This window comes from Mixophyes fleayi, chromosome 2, assembly GCF_038048845.1.
Source record: "Mixophyes fleayi isolate aMixFle1 chromosome 2, aMixFle1.hap1, whole genome shotgun sequence".
Classification (NCBI taxonomy): domain Eukaryota; kingdom Metazoa; phylum Chordata; class Amphibia; order Anura; family Limnodynastidae; genus Mixophyes; species Mixophyes fleayi.
In genome coordinates this window covers 351,383,183-351,401,703 of record NC_134403.1, presented here as the reverse complement: position 1 = coordinate 351,401,703, position 18,521 = coordinate 351,383,183, and the positions used below count along the sequence as shown (strand labels likewise).

At 41.7% G+C, this 18,521-nt stretch overlaps 1 protein-coding gene and 1 long non-coding RNA gene across 2 annotated transcripts in view; one reads left to right on the top strand and one right to left on the bottom strand.

The window, feature by feature from the left end:
• Nucleotides 1–18,521, top strand: part of LOC142139481 (uncharacterized) — a 928,167-nt gene that overhangs the window by 563,346 nt on the left and 346,300 nt on the right. The window lies entirely within an intron of this gene.
• The window catches only part of CYYR1 (cysteine and tyrosine rich 1), a 62,879-nt gene that overhangs the window by 27,110 nt on the left and 17,248 nt on the right, over nucleotides 1–18,521 (bottom strand). Inside the window, exon 2 of the mRNA XM_075198219.1 lies at nucleotides 9,153–9,255. Coding sequence (XP_075054320.1) covers nucleotides 9,153–9,255 — 103 coding nt within the window. The remainder of the gene's footprint in view (nucleotides 1–9,152; nucleotides 9,256–18,521) is intronic.

Genomic DNA, 18,521 nt, shown 5'->3' with positions numbered 1-18,521 from the left:
AGCACCTGGAGGAAACTCACACAAACACGGGGAGAACATACAAACTCCTCACAGATAAGGCCATGGTCAGGAATTGAACTCATGACCCCAGCACAGTGAGGCAGAAGTGCTAACCACTATGCCACCGTGCTGCCCACAGTTGTAGTAAATAAACAACAATGAGACGATGCCCCACAGCTGGCTGTATTCAGAGGCGGAACTAGCAAGCTGAGGGCCCCAGTGCAGGGAAGAGGGGAGGAGGGAACTGGGGGCCCGACCTTCTGCATCTGCCATACAGAGGGCCCCATGATCTCCATGGGTCCCGATCCACTGCAAATGCCGCATCAATGGTAGTTCCGTCACTGGCTGCATTATGTGTAATCAAATTAAAGCCGTTGTCCACTTCTGTACAACCACCTTTTATGGGATGTCAAGTGGGGGGAGCAGGTACAAAGTGCATGGGGGCCCTGACCTGCCTGTGTAGTGGGAAGAGCCCCCTTCAGAGGCTGTGGAATGGGCCCTAAAAAGTTGCAATTCCAGAGTCCGAAATTCCTATGGCCAGCCCTGGATCCGCCGCATGAAACAGCATTTCATGTCACCTCCCTGAAACCCATTCTATTACCTGTTATCTGCTGCTGGAGCACAGTATACAGGCGGACTGGACCTGCATTCAGTCATCTAGGATGGGGGTGTGCAGGAAATGTGGTATCATACTGGATTGTTGGTGCCCAGCCTGGTGTAGTATTCACAGTCTAACGTCAGCCCAGACAGTGGACACTGACAAACTTAGTTCTCCGGGGGCTTGTAGCAACTGGGTGTTGTGGACCACTACTGATACCTCTTGAGATATAGATGAGTCTGTAACCCAGTGATACACTTCAGGGGCTCCATGGTGCGACCCTCTAACCTTCATAAAGGCCGCACAGTGCCCTTAATCTCAGTAATAAATTAAAACATTTAATCAAAGAAAGAGACACACATCTCTCCCTCGCACAATAAGACTCTCCTCTGGTCTACAAACTTTCAAGCGTTCTCTGAAAACCCACCTCTTCAGACAAGCTTATAATATTCCTTAACCACCCTCTTAACCTCATTACATTACCCTATTACCACCCGTTACACAATTTCGCACAAGACAACTACCCCCTGACCAAAATTGCTGTGTGACAGGATCATTTAGCTTATGAGTCACTTTTACCTTTGCAGTCTGGCTGGACCAAAATGCAAAATGTAGACTTAACCTCATGTATCAAACTCCCATTGTCCCATAGATTGTAAGCTTGCGAGCAGGCCCTTCTCACCTCTTTGTCCATTTTACCCAGTTTGTTTATTATTTGACTGTGTTTGTCCCCAATTGTAAAGCGCTACTGAATATGTTGGCGCTATATAAATAAATAAATAAATGATGATGATGACATCTGCAATAACATATAAACAGCTATTTTAAACAAGTGTTACGAGCTATAGCAAACCAATCTGACAATAAAGCATGAAGGGGGGCCGCAGATAAAAGCTCAGGGGGCCGCAAGTGGCCCTGGGCCGCCTGTTGCCCATCACGGCTGTAACACCTGGTACAATTTTTAAACAGTCTGAGAGGTCAAATGTTGCTTCTAGTATTGTTGTATAATTATAATAGACCTGCAGTAAAATGCAGATTCATTGAACACCAATTGCAAAGGTGGTGAATGCAGGTTAGAGAACTGAGAGATGTAGAGAAAACTACGTGAGTGACAAGTGTCATAGACAGAACATACTTGACTTTTTTGTAATAAAAACAAACAAACTCATCAGTCCACATCAAGATTCCAGTCAGGTTCCCTACAAATAGACCAGATATTCACAATAATCACTACACCTCAGAAATGTACATTAAATATTTAAACATTGTTCCATGGCTGCTCTATATATTATATATAATATTATATATATTGCTCTATATAATACAAGCATCTCCAGTGTGTCAAGATAAAAAGTTACCTCACTGCAGCTCCATAAAAGCTGCAGAAAGAGGTGAGAGGACACTGTCAGTACAGTCAATCTAGCAAGATAACAACCGCTGCTGAAACAATAGTGTTATCTGTTCTAAACTCTCTTCTACCATTCTAATTGTAATGTGATGGCTTTTATTGCTTTTATAGGCAATTATCCAACTCCCCTTTATTGCATCTGTGGACTGTCCTACCTGACTGCAAATAAACTGTTCTAAGAGTCGTAGGGAGAGATGCTTTGGGTGGTATCTGACAAATGGTTCATTTTGGTAAATGTTTGGATAACTAATGATCAGTAGGTGGGGATGGAAACTCCAGAAGACTAGATTGATGTTCACAATGTGCTTCCTCTGACATGTGCCCTGACAGGATGCAGAATGGATGCCTGTGTCACAACAGGATACGTGGCAGCCAAACTCTTGTGTTGTCCTGAAAACTGAACGGAAAAGGGATGATCGACATCTGTAAAATGTGGGTGGTGGAAGTGTCTTAGTTCTTACTTTAGTAAAACAACTTGTTTTTCACACCTGTTGTAATCGTTTGCACCCTATGGGTCTGATTCAGAGTGGAACACAAGCATATTGATTTAAAAGCATTCTAGGGACTGGAATATTTCCTCAGCAGCAATAAGCCATCAGAGGTGATATCAGTTAATACACAAATTTAAGAGTTTATATATATTTATTTCATAGTTGCCTACTCTCCCGGAATATCTGGGAGACTCCTGAGTTCTCTCGGACTCCCGGGAGACCAGGGAAACCTCCCGCGTGCGCCCACGCAGTTCATGAAGTGTCATCCTAGCCCCACCCCCTGTTGTTATAGGCTGAATTTGGTACTGTTAAGCAGAGGGGTGGGCCCTAAAGACGCAATGTGCTTGACCACGCCCCCAATACGCGACATCGAGATCTCCAATGTTAAGTAATTATGATTTATTCACTTGGAATAACAAGGTTATTGTAATTCTATTGCAATTTTTAAACCATATTGTTTCACTTTATGTTTCCATCACAACACTATTTCACTATGATTTTTCATTTATTTCGCTAGCATTTAGTGATCAGGATAGACTTACATTTTAACTTATTACTAATAAAGAATTTAAGTTTTATTTATTTTCTCATCAACATCCCAGAGTGCCCCAGTGTATACACTGTGTTTTCCTTTGTCTGTATGTGCTCTGTGTATGGGTGCACCCCTCAGGTTAGAATTTATTGAAATATTCTAAGCATGCGGGTTCACATGGACAAATTAAAGGGGATGAAGTAATAAACATACCTAGTGCGGTTCAATCAGTGTCTCTATAACAGATACTTATGTCTGACTTGTTAATATGTACAAAAGCCTTTTATTTTATATGTTAAAATGCAATTGCTCTGAAGAATCTTTTAAACTTGAATTAAGTAGCTAATACAGCAGGAACAACATCCCGACATATGCACCAAAAAAAAAAAAAGGTTTAATCTTTGCTGCAAAACACTTTGTAAATCCTAATCTACTACCGAGAGACTGCTAAAGTCTAGACCTGTGAATCATTGGCAAACCTCTTATTACAAGTGGCTCTTTAGTTCAAGTGTTCGTTACCATGGCTACTTATAACGGCATCTGACCACCCACAAATTAAACCACTTTTTGAGCTCTATCTGTCCCAATCTGAATCCGTACACAACTGCTCAAACATGGCCTTAGGCGTTTTCGACCAATAATCGGGCAAACTAGCCAACATACGACCATTCGGTCGGAAGACGGATTAGTGGGTATAGTAACACGATGGTTGAAAGTCATTCCAAAGTGTAGATTGTCGGCTCATTTGGTTGGTCGTACTGCTTAATATTTTCTGACCAATCACCGACTGATCATGTAGTGTGTATGCCCTCATGCTCACGATCTCCATAGAGTTTACTAAGTCGGGCTCTTTTCAGTCGATGCTAGCGATGAATGTCCTGGTGAATATATGTAGAGAGTGCTGTAGAAGGAATGATTAATTTGTTCGTTCTGAGACAGAATGTTTCGTTTTAGAGTAACAGAAGGTCCCAAATTTTGGGGAGTCATCCCGGACTCCCAGGAGAGTGGGCGTGCTTGTCGACTGTGACAGAGGTCAGAGCTTAATGACGTGATTTCGCACCATTAAGCTCCGCCCCCTGTTAGGAAATGCCATGGTTTTTGACATTTCCTAGCAGGGGGCAGGGATATGATGCATGGCATTACCACGTCCCCTCCTACGACCTGTCACATGACCTTTCCTCCGGGATCTCTGCAAAATTTTAAAAGATCGCAAGTATGCCATTGTGTATGCAACCACACATATTGAGCAAAACTAGACGTGTCGTATGTTTTGTCTGTTGTTTTTACATTTATTAGATATATACCCAGGTAAACCATAGCAATACCAGTGACAGGGCTATAATCACGCTCTTGGGCTTAACCTTCATCATCACCATTTATTTATATAGCGCCACTAATTCAGCAGCGCTGTACAGAGATCTCACTCACATCAGTCCCTGCCCCATTGGGGCTTACAGTCTAAACTCCCTATAGCTGTTTTGTGTTTTAGAAGACTGCAATCGCAAAAATATTATTGCTGATTGTGCCTTTGGGGGAACATATATTATTATTATTTATTACTCTTTATTTATATAGTGCTGCCAAAGGCTGAATATTAATCAGTGACATCAATCACTGCCCCTTCAGAGCTTACAGTCTAGATTCCCTAACACACACACACACACACACAAAGACTAAGGTCAATTTGTTAGCAGCCTATTAACCTATTAGTATGTTTTTGGAGTGTGGGAGGAAACCGGAGCACCCGGAGGAAACCCACACAAACACGGGGAGAACATACAAGGTCCACACAGATAAGGACATGGTCAGGAATTGAACTCATGACCCCAGTGCTGTAAGGCAGAAGTGCTAACCACTAAGTCACCGTGCTGCCTTGTGCTGTGTCAGCAAAATTACTTGCTATAAAGAGAAAGAGATGTGTAACACAGCTGTGTGAAGATTCTGCAGCTGGAGAGGACACAATGACCATTTCCAAATCAAACACAAGGCAGCGGATAAACCACTGGGGAAATATACACAGTGATAACAATACTGCAACATGGGAGAGTGCTGAAGACCAAACTATACGGGAGGGAGCTGGGTCTGATCTGCTGAGTAATCAGGCTACGGCCAAGGCTGGCAACAAAACAATAAAATGAAGAGCAATTCTGTTTGACCCCCCCTTTATAAATAAAAACCCACATACCTCACTTAGCGGCTTTATTGATGTTTTTAATTATTGCCCGTGTAGGATACTTTTAGTTCTCACTGAGCAAATATTAAAAATAAATTGCATTAAGGTGCTCAACAGAGCTGCAGGGAAAGTACGTGCTGTCGTGGGGAGCAATGCTTTTATTCAACTGCATTTTCCTCATAGCTTTAATGTTTTAGCTTTTAAACTTTAATAACGCTGAGTGCACGTTTAGGCATTAAGCACATTCCTAATGGAGGATCTCAACTGACATTTGTGAAGTTTTATTTTGTTCTCTCTAATGACAGGAATGTGTGGTAAAAGCAGATATAAAACCACTTGTGTTAAACAGCAGCAGTTCAAGAGTTTAAATAAACTTTATTTACCAATACTTCTTAAATAACGGATAAGCGGAGGTGCTGCCCCTAGCAACCAATCAGATTCTAGCTATCTAGTACATTCTAGAAAATGATGGCTGGAATCTAATTGGTTGCTATGGGCAACATCTCCACTTTTCCTATTTTAGATGTTGGTAGTATACATGCAGAGAGACAGAGCTGCTTCCTCGCTCAGTTAGGGCTGGGTCACCCCAGTGATTTGTAACGGTACAATCTTCTGACCAAGAAAACCGCCGTGTTCTAAAGTGATGATGCGCTTCGGTCAGCCTAACAATAAAATGACTGAAGAATGCTTTTTACTTGTCACACCAGAGCGATTCTGTTGTCACAACTCTGCAAGCATTGGTAGCTCGACTAATGACTTTAGCCATTTTAACATTAGCTTTGGTCTGCAGTGCAATGGGAGCACAAGAAAACTGGTTCCTATACTGTATCTGTCAATACAATTACAAAACAAATCTAAAATGCATAATAGAACTCTACAAAGCCACATACACACCTATAACTGGTATAGTCTATAAAACAAAAACAAAAAAACAATATAAAACTCATTTTGAGTTACTTTTTTAGAATCCCATTTAAGTTAATGGATGGGTGTTTTAAAAGCGCATCTGTAGTGCCAAAGCATTTCAGATACAATTTTTACATGTTCATTCTCCTATCTCTTAAAATCTTCTAGCAATATATGATAAAGTGGCTTCATTTTTCCTGCCTCCGCCCCCCCCCCCGCCCCCTTCCCTCCCGATCCCTCCCAGGTCTATAATTTAAAGAAATGCCTGTGTGTAGATTTACTAAAAGTTCTAAAAAGGAAAAGTGGAGATGTTGCCCATAGCAACCAATCAGATTCTAGCTATCATGTATCCAGTACATTCTAGTGTACAAAATGATAGCTAGAATCTGTTTGGCTGCTAAGGGAAGTATACCCACTTTTCCTGTTTAGAAATGTTAGTAAATCTAACCCCATGATTGTAGAATTGTACATAGTGAAGGGAAAGCCACAGCTAGCAATTCAAGTTGATACAACATGAAATAACAATAACTGTTACATTGACTGATGAAAAGGTACAGATGGTGATAGAATTGATTTGAAAATAAATTAAATGCCCTCTTTGGCAGCTCTACCAGTATAACATTTGTCTTACTAACCGGTGCAGCTTCCCTCTAGAAAAAGTACTCACCATTGTGATTAACATTGTGATTAAAATAGTGTAAACAAATCTGGCATCTGTTCCTAAAATTATTATTATTTTAGAGGGTTTTCCATCTTCAGATGACTTTCATGTATTGGTACATCAATTTCAAACCTTTGATGCTAAATCCTATGCCTAGCTGCTCATTGTCTTACCATATCCTGGAATTTCAATTACCTAAATAGGAAAAAATATTGTTTTATTCTAAAAGTCCTTTTTCATGTATTCACCGCACACAAAAGGCTCCTTACTAGACCTAGTGAAACAGATGCGTCTGTGAACCAATGACTTGCAGACTTACACAACAAAACTCAAAATACAGTAGAGAAAAAAGAGGGGCTGTCCAAAAGGTGGACAATTAAAAGGAATTTTCCGATACGCTAAGGACACAGTCGCAGCCAACATTCTAACCGCGACAATGATGGCTGATGCTAATGTAACTTTGAGCAGAAGAATGAAAAGGCAACTACAAAAAATGTCTGTTTTTAACACTCAGCTATCTAGACAGACTTTTATTAGTTTAGTTTTTTTTTACATATGACAAAGCAGACATTTCATACATGTGGTTTATATCTCAATTTCACTAGTACATAGTAAATAAATAAGGAAGACGAGGTAGACCGAAGGGTGGCGTCTCTACTTCCTTGTTAATATCATCTTCCCATTCTGGGGAGGAACCTCTCACTGGTGATTATTTGTCAGTGTGAAAATGGAGATGTATAAAAAAAAACATAACAAACAATTAGACTTATGGTTTTATTCTATAATTTGCACTAGATCGATTTATATTCTGCATGGAGTGTTGTAATCAAAACCATCCCTGCAAAATTGTGAGCCCCGCCTCTTTTCTCCGTACTATGTCACCCATGTCCAGAGCTAGATGCTGATCTACCACCAGAGCAGTCTATGGGGTGCAGTAGTGAGTGGGAGAGTCATGGTGCAAATCCATGGCATTATATATATATATATATATATATATATATATATATATATATATATATATATATATATATATATAAAATTATATATACATAAATATAAATAAGCTGGTGAGTCTGATTTCTGCTGGTGTAGGGCTATAGGGCTAAGGATACACTAGTGCTTGATGCTGTGTGATGTATCTCTGGCTAGCTGTCGGCACAGCATGGTAATACGCTACCTGGTGGATCCGGTCATGTCTGCGACAGAAATCAGGGATAAGTGGTGAGTGCTGTGACCCTGCAGCTGCAAACTCCAATCACAGGGCATTGTTCAGCACTTAATCAATGCAGCCGGCCTGAGGAGGCCTCTAACGTTAGCTGCAGATGTCACATTCTGATCAATCAACCCAATGTTTTTTTCATTGAATTATTAAAGAATCGACCTGTGCCTCGGTAATAATCTATTCAAAGATATAGAATGTAGATGGTTAAATTGATCGAGAAGGTTGGCTGGAAAATTTTAATCCAAAAGGATCGGATTGTAGGTGATTGAAGTGCGTGTATAGCATTCATATCATTAAACTATAAACTTGTTCTGGAACAAAAATAAATGATGCATGTGCCTTACTTACAGAGGAAGTCTGTCTTCAGAGAAATCTATTGTCCAGGCAAATTTGTATATTTTTGCTGCTCTTGGATATGACAACGGATCTGCTGTGTAGATATAATTGCATCCAGTGTGCAGCCATTAGCTTATCTGTTATAATATCCAAGGGCCACATAGGCAAACCGAGGGGGGTTTAATAGTGCCTAGAACCCTCCCCCCCCAAGCCTGGGGCACTGTATAATTGAGGTGGCTGGACCCTGCCCCCGCTTCACACAGCTCTGCTTGAAAAGGGAGAGCTGCGTGCACGTAACAGTAGTGCATGCAGCGTTGCCCATGTATATTATGGGGATAGGAAGAGTTGGAGAGCAGCCAAGCACTGTCTAATATTATAGCCACGCCTCCATGCATGCTGGTCACGCCCACTGGCGGCGTGGTGTGGAAACCCCCCTCTACAAATCCTGCGTTTGCCCCTGGGTCACACGAAAGCAAAAACAAAAATGTCTGTACAAAACAATTCCCTGAAGTTTGAGTTCCCCTTTAGAGATATACTTTGCTACCCTATAGCTGAGTGACAGCTGGCACTGTCCTTTAGTACCATGGCTTACTTGAATATTCATTAGCAAGCTGCATATTATGGTGACTTTGTATAGAAGGCTATAAAAATTGCCATTAATTCCCTCACTTTTTAGTCTCGCTATTTACTGGGATGTAAGTCACATCTGAGGTCAGCAGCAGATTAGCATTTTCTGATAATAAAGCTATTATGAGGATTTTTCTGATGATGAATGATAAAATGCAATAAACATAACAGAGTGGAAGAAATGAAATATAAACTTACGAAAGGACATTTCCAATGTACGCGTAGTAGGAACAGCAGTACGGCGAGGACCCATCGCAGCAATACGCTTTGCAGTCTATTCCACAGTGTGCGTAGCAGGTATCTAAATGGACAAATACACGTGGGAGTCAGGAAACCAATATCTAAAGCGTAAAACTATACCATATTACATTTTTTGGGGGTTATTATAACAGCTGTGTTTACAGAAAAGATTTTATAATAATTAAAACCATAATCACTCCATAATGCCCTATCACTCAGAAATGTCATCCCACTGCAGACACCAACTTTACATAATGCCCTGCTAGCAGCTTGTATGTATGCTACAAGACATATCACATATGTATGTGGTGATTCATACACATCTCTCTATATGTACAAATGAAGAAGTTTGTTAGTTTGTTGACGAATATCTTCCACAGCTCTCAAAGCTGCCAAATCTTACATAGTTATTTAGTATTGAAAAAGTAACCTATTAGACCACATAGCGACAATGCGATAAAGCGACAGAGAGACAAATATTGAAAACATCATTTTTTGGTTGTAAACAATTGTTTGACTGCTGGAAGGAAACCTAACGACAACACAACATAACGACAACGCGACAAAGCAACAAATCTTATTTTCTAAATAGTATTTTTTGGTCTATTTACCAAATACTTGGCTAATGTATAAAAACTGCTACACATTACAAATCATACCCACGCAATGCCGGATGACCCTGCTTGTTAAACATAACCTGAAATCCCAAACAAGTATAATGAAAACAGCATAAAATGGTACATGTGTAGCATAAAAGAAACAGAAGCATTATGAGATAGAAAGCACAAACAACTCACAGGCAGGACCATTTAATTGATTCCAAGCAGTAATGCTATTATCTTATTCTGCAGTTCCATTCAGCACTTCATATTCTCAGAAGTATTGCTCAAGCAAATTACATTATAATTTTTTTATTATAATTGTTTTCTACATTAAACAGGACATTATCACAAATATTTTTTTTTTCTTCTTTATGCTTTACAATATAGAATACAGTTCCTTTTGCAGCAGACTCCAACAAGCAACACAGTGTGAGCACAAGAGGCTCGCTGGTCACAGGAATACATGATCCCTGAGTTACTCATCTAGAATAGTCTATACATCACAATAATGGGTTTATTTATCAAGTGGAGGTGTTGCTCATAGCAACCAATCAGACTTTAGCTATCATTTATCATTCTAGAATCTGATTGGTTGAAATGAGCAACATCTCCATTTTTCTTTTTTTTAAAAGGTTTTATAGATCTACCACCAAGGATCATTTATCAATATGTAAAAATCCAATGCAAATGATGCCTTGTGACGTCACATGCTTGCTTTTGAGTAGATGCACCCATTGTTATGGAAAGAGCATGGAGTTAATGGGCCTGAGTCATTAAGGAGAAGAAATCAAAAAAAGGAGTAACTTTGCACCTGGGCAAAACCATGTTGCATTAGAGGGTAAATTTAAAATGTGAGGACAGATTTATAGTTGGGGTAGGACAAGTCCTAGATTAACTTTAAATTTCAGCGTACAAATAGCTATCAAATATTTGTTTGCTGCATGAAAAAGCAGCCAGTATTGAACTTATGTGCAAAATAATAAACTAATTTGCTCCCCTTATATTGTAACATGGTTTGTTCCGGAGTAAACTTACTCATTTTTTTATTTGCCTTGCTCTCCATAATGACTCAGGCCCCAAGACTTTATTACCATTCCAGGAGTATCCACGGAACTGAAAATGTGAGCTCAGATTTTATGTCGGGTGTTTCTGAAGAACAGGAAGTGAGAGGGCACCTTCAAATGTGCTTAGGGTCCAAGTAGTTGGACTTTCGTGAAAAGAGAAGGACTGTATCTGTATTTTTTGGCGTTTGTAAAGGAGCCTTACCATCAGGGACAGAACAGTGCATTGCTGGGCTCCATAGCAAATTATTAAGTGCCTGGTGAGGCCTCTCTATCCTCCATCCTTGGGCCCACTACTCTGCTCTCAGTAGGAAGTCAGTCAGAAAAAGTCTTCACTCTGCTCATAGGACAGTAGAGAATCAGAGGGGTGGGCGATCTGGCACCCAATCTAGTGTGCTTAACATCTTGAAAAAGGAACAAGTACATTTGCATATGCAGCAAGATAAAAGTCTGTGCAATGACATGTCCTAATCTATTTATATAGCGCCACTAATTCTGCAGCTCTGTACAGAGAACTCACATCAGTCCCTGCCCCATTGGAGCTTACAGTTTAAATCCTCTAACATACACACACACTGAGAGAGACTAAGGTCAATTTAATAGGAGCCAATTAACTTACTAGTATGATTTTGGAGTGGGGGAGGAAACCCACGCAAACACGGGGAGAACATACAAACTCCTCACAGATAAGGCCATGGTCAGGATTTGAACTGAAGACTCGAGTGCTGAGAGGAAGAAGTGCTAACCACTAAGCCACTGTGCTGCCCATCTATTAAGCAGCAATGCAGATCCTGGTGTTTGCCTGTTAAGTCCCTGGAAATTCTACTAAACGTGAGGGCAGCACGGTGACGTAATGGTTAGCACTTCTGCCTTACAGCACTGGGGTCATTTCAATTCCCGACCATGACTTATCTGTGAGGAGTTTGTATGGTCTCCCCGTGTTTGCGTGGGTTTTCCTCCGGGTGCTCCGGTTTCCTCCCACACTCCAAAAACATACTAGTAGGTTAATTGGCTGCTAACAAATTGACCCTAGTCTGTCTGTCTATCTGTCTCTGTCTGTCTGTGTGTATGTTAGGGAATTTAGACTGTAAGCCCCAATTGGGCAGGGACTGATGTGAGTTCTCTGTACAGCGCTGCGGAATTAGTGGCGCTATATAAATAAATGGTGATGATGATGATAATATAGAGTTCAAATACACAACAATAGCTGCAGACCTATGTAATGAACCCAAAATAGTAACATGATAGAAAGCAAAGAACAACAGGAGGAATGGGACTAAGGAAGAAGCATCCCACTGAATGAAACAACATTTGCTGCATTAATGGAACATCCTTATTGTGACAGCTAAGTAATGCATCGCTCAGCACTCAGGCAGCCTCTTAGTAATCAGTAGAGCAGGGTATCTATACACAATATATATATTTTTAAATATACTTCATATGCACATCATTACCAAATACTTCCACGTCTAGGAAGTAGTGATTTTCAAGTGGTTTGGGTGATTCATGCAGTTCATTGAGGGATCTCTGACATGTTATAATGTTTTAAATAGAAACCGTACCCTGTCTGATCATAAAAACAAAACAAAACAACGAACTTTGATCTTTTATTAGGAGCAGACCTGTAAAATGGAGTTTTGCAGCCCTAAGCAAAAGTCTGGTTTCACCAAAATCAAACAAGCTACATGCAAACTATTGCAGCCATGTATAACCGACAGCAGACATCTGGGTGCCAGCCCCACGTTTCGTTGCTCCTGCTTGTTCATTTATCGACCAAAATATATACGAGCGGTGAAGCACTGTTAATTTTGCGCATGTGTTTTGAATAATTTGCAAAACGAGATTCCAGTTAAATCGATCTGCACAAACGGCTGGAATTGCCCATGGTATAAAGACTAAAAATGTCACCTCAGCCTTCTGTACCATAAGGATCACATTTAAATAATCCATACTTGCCAACTCGGGTAGGTCTCCCGGACTCCCGGGAGAGCAGGCAAATATCCCGCAAATGGCATCTTGCTGTCAAAATGGCAAGAATCGCTGCACTTTGGCTCCGCCTCCGCGACAAACGACATTGTTTTTGCGGGGCGGGGCCAACATGACGCGATTCACTGCGCCGCGCCCCTCCCGCCCTCCAACCACGCCCCCTGCCTGGGATCTCCCGGAAAGAAGTTTAAAAAGGTTGGCAAGTATGAAATAATCTCACCCTGCAAAAAAATCTTTTGTTTATTGGTGCAAACCTAATCAGATTCTTGTACCTAGACTGCACTCAGCAAACATCTGCCCAGCTTCTCTCCTCAGAGTGCGTCATAAGCACCAACACAGACACTGCAACCTTGGCCTGAAAGCTTGCACTTCCTCGGAAAAAACAGGAGCATGATGTCACAAAATGGCGTCTGTGCTGCCAGTCCACGGTTTTGGTCTCTTGTTAATGACTTCTACAGTGCTAGTACCTGGCAGTGGCGGATCCAGGGGGGGTGGGGAGGTCGGCGATTGGGGCGATCGCCCCCCTACCGGGGGCTTGCTGCTGACAGCTGCACACTGTGCAGGTCCGTTCAGCAGTGACAGTGTGCCGCCCGGCTGCTCTGATTGTGTTTTAAACACAATCAGAGCAGCGGGACAGCACACTGCCACTGCTGAACGGACCTGCACATACTGTGCAGCCGCCAGCAGCCTTAGACATCAGAAAGGGGGGCGGAGCCTAAATCGCCCTCCCTAAAATCGCCCCAGGTAGGACAAATGTCTAGATCCGCCCCTGGTACCTGGCACCAAGAGCCTGGCTTGAGACAGGTAGCAGCCAGTTCCTGTCAGCATTGACTTACTAAAAATGCTGATGGACACAGTAGCTCAAGATCTGTCCCGCACTAATGGAGCCTTTGAGAACACTATCGGATATAATTCAAAGTCTCACGTAGGCTTGTAAACGTTTGCCTTAGAAAATATGCATGGATGCAAATTAAGTACATATGATATTATTTAATAATCCCAAATACAATAATATTGCTGCAGATTATAAAATGTTTTAGGAATAGATGGTTATATTTCCATGAGCAACTCCAACCAACAAGCGATGCTCTACTCTCTACCCCAGGTCAGTAAATCTTTGTATTCTTTCTAACTCACTTAACTTCTCCCAAAGCTATATTTTGAATTGAGGGGGGAGTTCTTCTTAAAGATTTTTCTATAAAGGCACCTAGCTATGCAAATCTCTAAATGAGTGTATAGGAGGAGGACTTCATATGCTAGAACGATCCATAACCGGAACACATTAAATTCTGGAAAATATACAATGATGATGTCATCATCAAGACACGTGGGCAGCATGATGGCTCAGTGACCCCAGTGGTTAGCACAACACTAGGGTCATGAGTTCAATTCCCAACCATGGCCTTGTCTGTGTGGAGTTTGTATGTTCTCCCCGTGTTTGTGTGGGTTTCCTCCCACACTCCAAAAACATACTAGTAGGTTAATCGGCTGTTATCAAATTTAAATTGGAAGCTCTAAAAAGGTAGAGGATACTGACAGAGACCTCCAACTAACAACAGAGGCAGGAGGATAGGAGATCTTCTTGTGGTTTATCACACAATACACCACTGACAGTCACAAATTAATCTATGTACTTGAACAACACTGAAACATTCTAAAGAATGATGAATATATAGGAAAAAATTTCTATGAACAGCTGAGCATGAAGTATTCAAAAGCAAGGGACAAAGGCTTCTTAGATACTATACAAATTGATGGTATCAGGAGAAATGATAAAAAAAGAATATGACAATCGCTCCAAGTGCAAAGCATGTGAAGTGAACATCACAAAGAAGCCAAAATCTAAGTCAATCATAAAATAACAAATGTACTTTGCATATTCACATGTTCCTGCAGACTACAGCAAGCAAAGCGCAGGAGATCCTAAACAATACGAGTAGGCACTCACGGAACATGGTCGAACACTTTAAAAGAGAAACAGCCAAACCAAAGATATGAGCTTCATGGAAACTGAGTTGAAGAAATAAACAAGGAAGTTTACAAGCAGATAAACTTATCTAAACAAGTAAAATGGGTCTACAGACTGAAGACCCTGCACCCCAACAGTTTAAATACAGAAATAGAGCTTATACTAAGCTACAACAATGGATTTAAACAAACAAAAGATAGTTCAACAAAAAGAGGCTGGATCAGCCAGCACCATAAAGCCAAGAGGAGCAGGCACTCAAACACAACACTAGCAGACCAGGGGGTAAATGTATGAATCTCCGGATTCTTCATCTCCGGCGTGTTCAGCCTCTTCAGCGCTTAAATTTAAAGCGGCGCTGCATTGTAAAGGGAAGTTTCCCTTTACAATGCAGTGCCGCTTTAAATTTAAGCGCTGAAGAGGCTGAACACGCCGGAGATGAAGAATCCGGAGATTCATACATTTACCCCCAGGTATCCCCCAGTTCATGCATATATACAACACTATCAAACTTTTAAGTTCCAGAGATAAGTCCATTCGCATAACCGTGGCACCACTCACACATACCAATAGAGTCCCATGCCAGATGACCAACCATAAATTAATTATTTTATATTTTTATAGGATACCCTCAGCACAGCAACCAGCACCCGAATACATTTGAATCCCACTTTTTAATATATTTTTATCTTTTATATTCCATATAAAGGTAAAATATAATGTATTTAGGCTCTACATAAAATGAATAATATGTTTCTTTGCCTTAACCTCTCGTGACCCAGTAAATACACTGCTGTGTTCAAAATAAAGTATGGAGGATGTACTGTGATGTCACTTCCTGCAGATACAATACAAGGCTTGTGTTCCACATAGAGGAAGTCAGACATATGATATAGGTGCCCAGCTGCAGGGCTTCCGTTTCCATATGAACAGTTGTGTCCCACTAGCTGCTTTCTCTCATTGTAAACTATTATAATGTTTTTGGTTGGAAAGTTATAATCAACTATTTTTTGTGTCTCTCCACATTTGTACCATTTATGTGTCTAAGGCAGGGGTCGGCAACCCCCCGCACGCGTGCCAGACGTGGCACGCTGACCACTTTTGTCTGGCACGCCGGTGCTGAAGCTGCTTCAGTAAAGCAGCCGATGACGGCCGAAACGAAGCTTCTGCGCATGCTCCGTTTTGGTCATCACTGGCTGTTTTAATTGAAGCAGCTCCCAGGTTTCTGGAGGCAGATGAGTCCAAAGGTAAGTAAGAGCAGCAAATTGAGGGGCACATATACTTGGTATACTATGACTTTTTGGGGGCAACTGTGACGTACTATGAATTTCTGGGGGCAACAGTGGCATACTATGAATTTCTGGGAGAAACTGTGGCATAATATGAATTGGGGGCATAGCCATGTGTCATGATATGAATTGTGGGCACAACTATGAGGCATGATATGAATTCTGGGCACAACTATGAGGCATAAGATGAACTGGGGGCAAAATTATGAGGCATGATGTAAACTGGGGCACTACTGTGCGGCATAATGTTTTTTTTCTGGTCCCGTTACTGTTAATATGATATTAGCCTCATAAAATGAGACGTAAATCTTATATATATATATATATATATATATATATATATTTATTTATATTTATTTATATATTTACAGGGCCACCGAGAGGGGGGTGGCTACAAAGTACCTGGGCCTGGACCTGCCTGGGACCCCACTGGAGACCTATCTTTTAGGAAAAAAAATATTTTAAAAGTACTTTTTTTTTCTTCTCATGGGTGTCGCACCCGCGAGTGCAGGGGGGATCGGTAGTGGCTAAATCCCCTTCAGCTCAGGTACCTTCATACGCCAGGCCATGCGACTGTAGGGGTCACATGGTACTCAGTGCGGGCGGGCTGCTGGATATCTTCCCGTCCTGTGTGCTGTGCAGTGAAGAATAAGGTAAGAAGAAGGAGGACATGTGTGACTAAAGGTGCTGGGCAGAGAGGGGGCATGTGTGACTAAAGGTGCTGGGCAGAGAGGGGGCATGTGTGACTAAAGGTGCTGGGCAGAGAGGGGGCATGTGTGATTAAAGGATGTGGGAGAGGCAGGCACTTGTGATTAAACCATGTGGGCAGAGGGGACATATGTGAGCAAAGCTGCTGGGCAGAGGGGGCATGTGTGAGAAATGCATTTTTCTGCAAGAGGGTGGCCTAGTGCTTTTCACCTGCTAGACACGCCCCCAAAGACGCACCACCATGCCCCCAAATGTACGACCACTCGCAGTTTTGCGCTTTTTTACCATGCTCAACTATAAGGGGGTCCTATGAAGTTGCTGTACTGGGGCCGTGAATTTCTCTAGGCAGCCCTGTATATATATATATATATATATATATATATATATATATATACACACCCAACTGGCACACCTGGGCTTGATTAGATTTAAGCCGGCACTGATAGAAAAAGGTTGCAAACCCCTGGTCTAAGGCATAGTTGTCTACTCTTCCAGAATGTCTGGTAGACTCCCAAATTTTTGGGAGCTCTCCCGGGAGAGCAGGGTAACCTCTCGATTCCTGCCCGCTTCGTTGGTAAAGTTGGTGGGGGCGGGGTAGATGAGTCATCCTGGCCCCGCCCCCTGCTGTAATAGGCCAACATTGGTATTGTATATCAGGGGGTAGGGCTTAAATATCCAATTAGCATGCCCACGCTTTACGACACGGCCAACTTTGGAGATCTCCTGGAGGGGTGATCTCTAAAGTTAGCAAGTATGGTCTAAGGTGGGATTTAATTTAAAACTCTCATCAGAACCTTGCTTAATGGGTAGACACTACAGACCCAATTCACTTCCACATTTGCATGTGATGTTACTTCACGTGTGCAAATGAGGTACATGTTTAGCTTTGTACTCTTTCCCTTAAAAAAGTGACATTTTGTGCCTACCTCCCCGTAGATAGCATAAGGTGAGTGCAAAACCTCCTACGCAGTTCTTTTTGCTCAATATTTTCGATCATGTAGGTATTAAAAAGATTTAGGGACAGTAGGATTTAAGTAATTAAGTAATTCATATTTTTTAATATGAATTACTTAAAGGTCAGTACAGGCAGCAGACAGGTTAACTGGCAAGTAGCAAAGATCAGTACAGGCAGCAGACAGGATAACTGGCAAGAAGCAAAGGTCAGTACAGGCAGCAGTCAGGATAACTGGTAAGAAGCAAAGGTCAGTACAGGCAGCAGACAGAATAACTGGTAAGAAGCTGAGGTCAGTACAGGCAGCAGACAGGATAACTGGTAAGAAGCTGAGGTCAGTACAGGCAGCAGACAGGATAACTGGTAAGAAGCAAAGGTCAGTACAGGCGTCAGTACAGGCAGCAGACAGGATAACTGGTAAGAATCAAAGGTCAGTACAGGCAGCATACAGGATAACTGGTAAGAAGCAAAGGTCAGTACAGGCAGCAGACAGAATAACTGGTAAGAAGCTGAGGTCAGTACAGGCAGCAGACAGAATAACTGGTAAGAAGCTGAGGTCAGTACAGGCAGCAGACAGAATAACTGGTAAGAAGCTGAGGTCAGTACAGGCAGCAGTCAAGAACGGTCACAAATGTGTGAGATCAATATCAGGCAGATAATAATATGCTACAGAGCATGAACACCTAAGCAAACGAACGTTATTACAGGCAACGTGTGACATACTAAGGTAAACAGGGGGCTTAGAAGAAGCCAATGGCATATC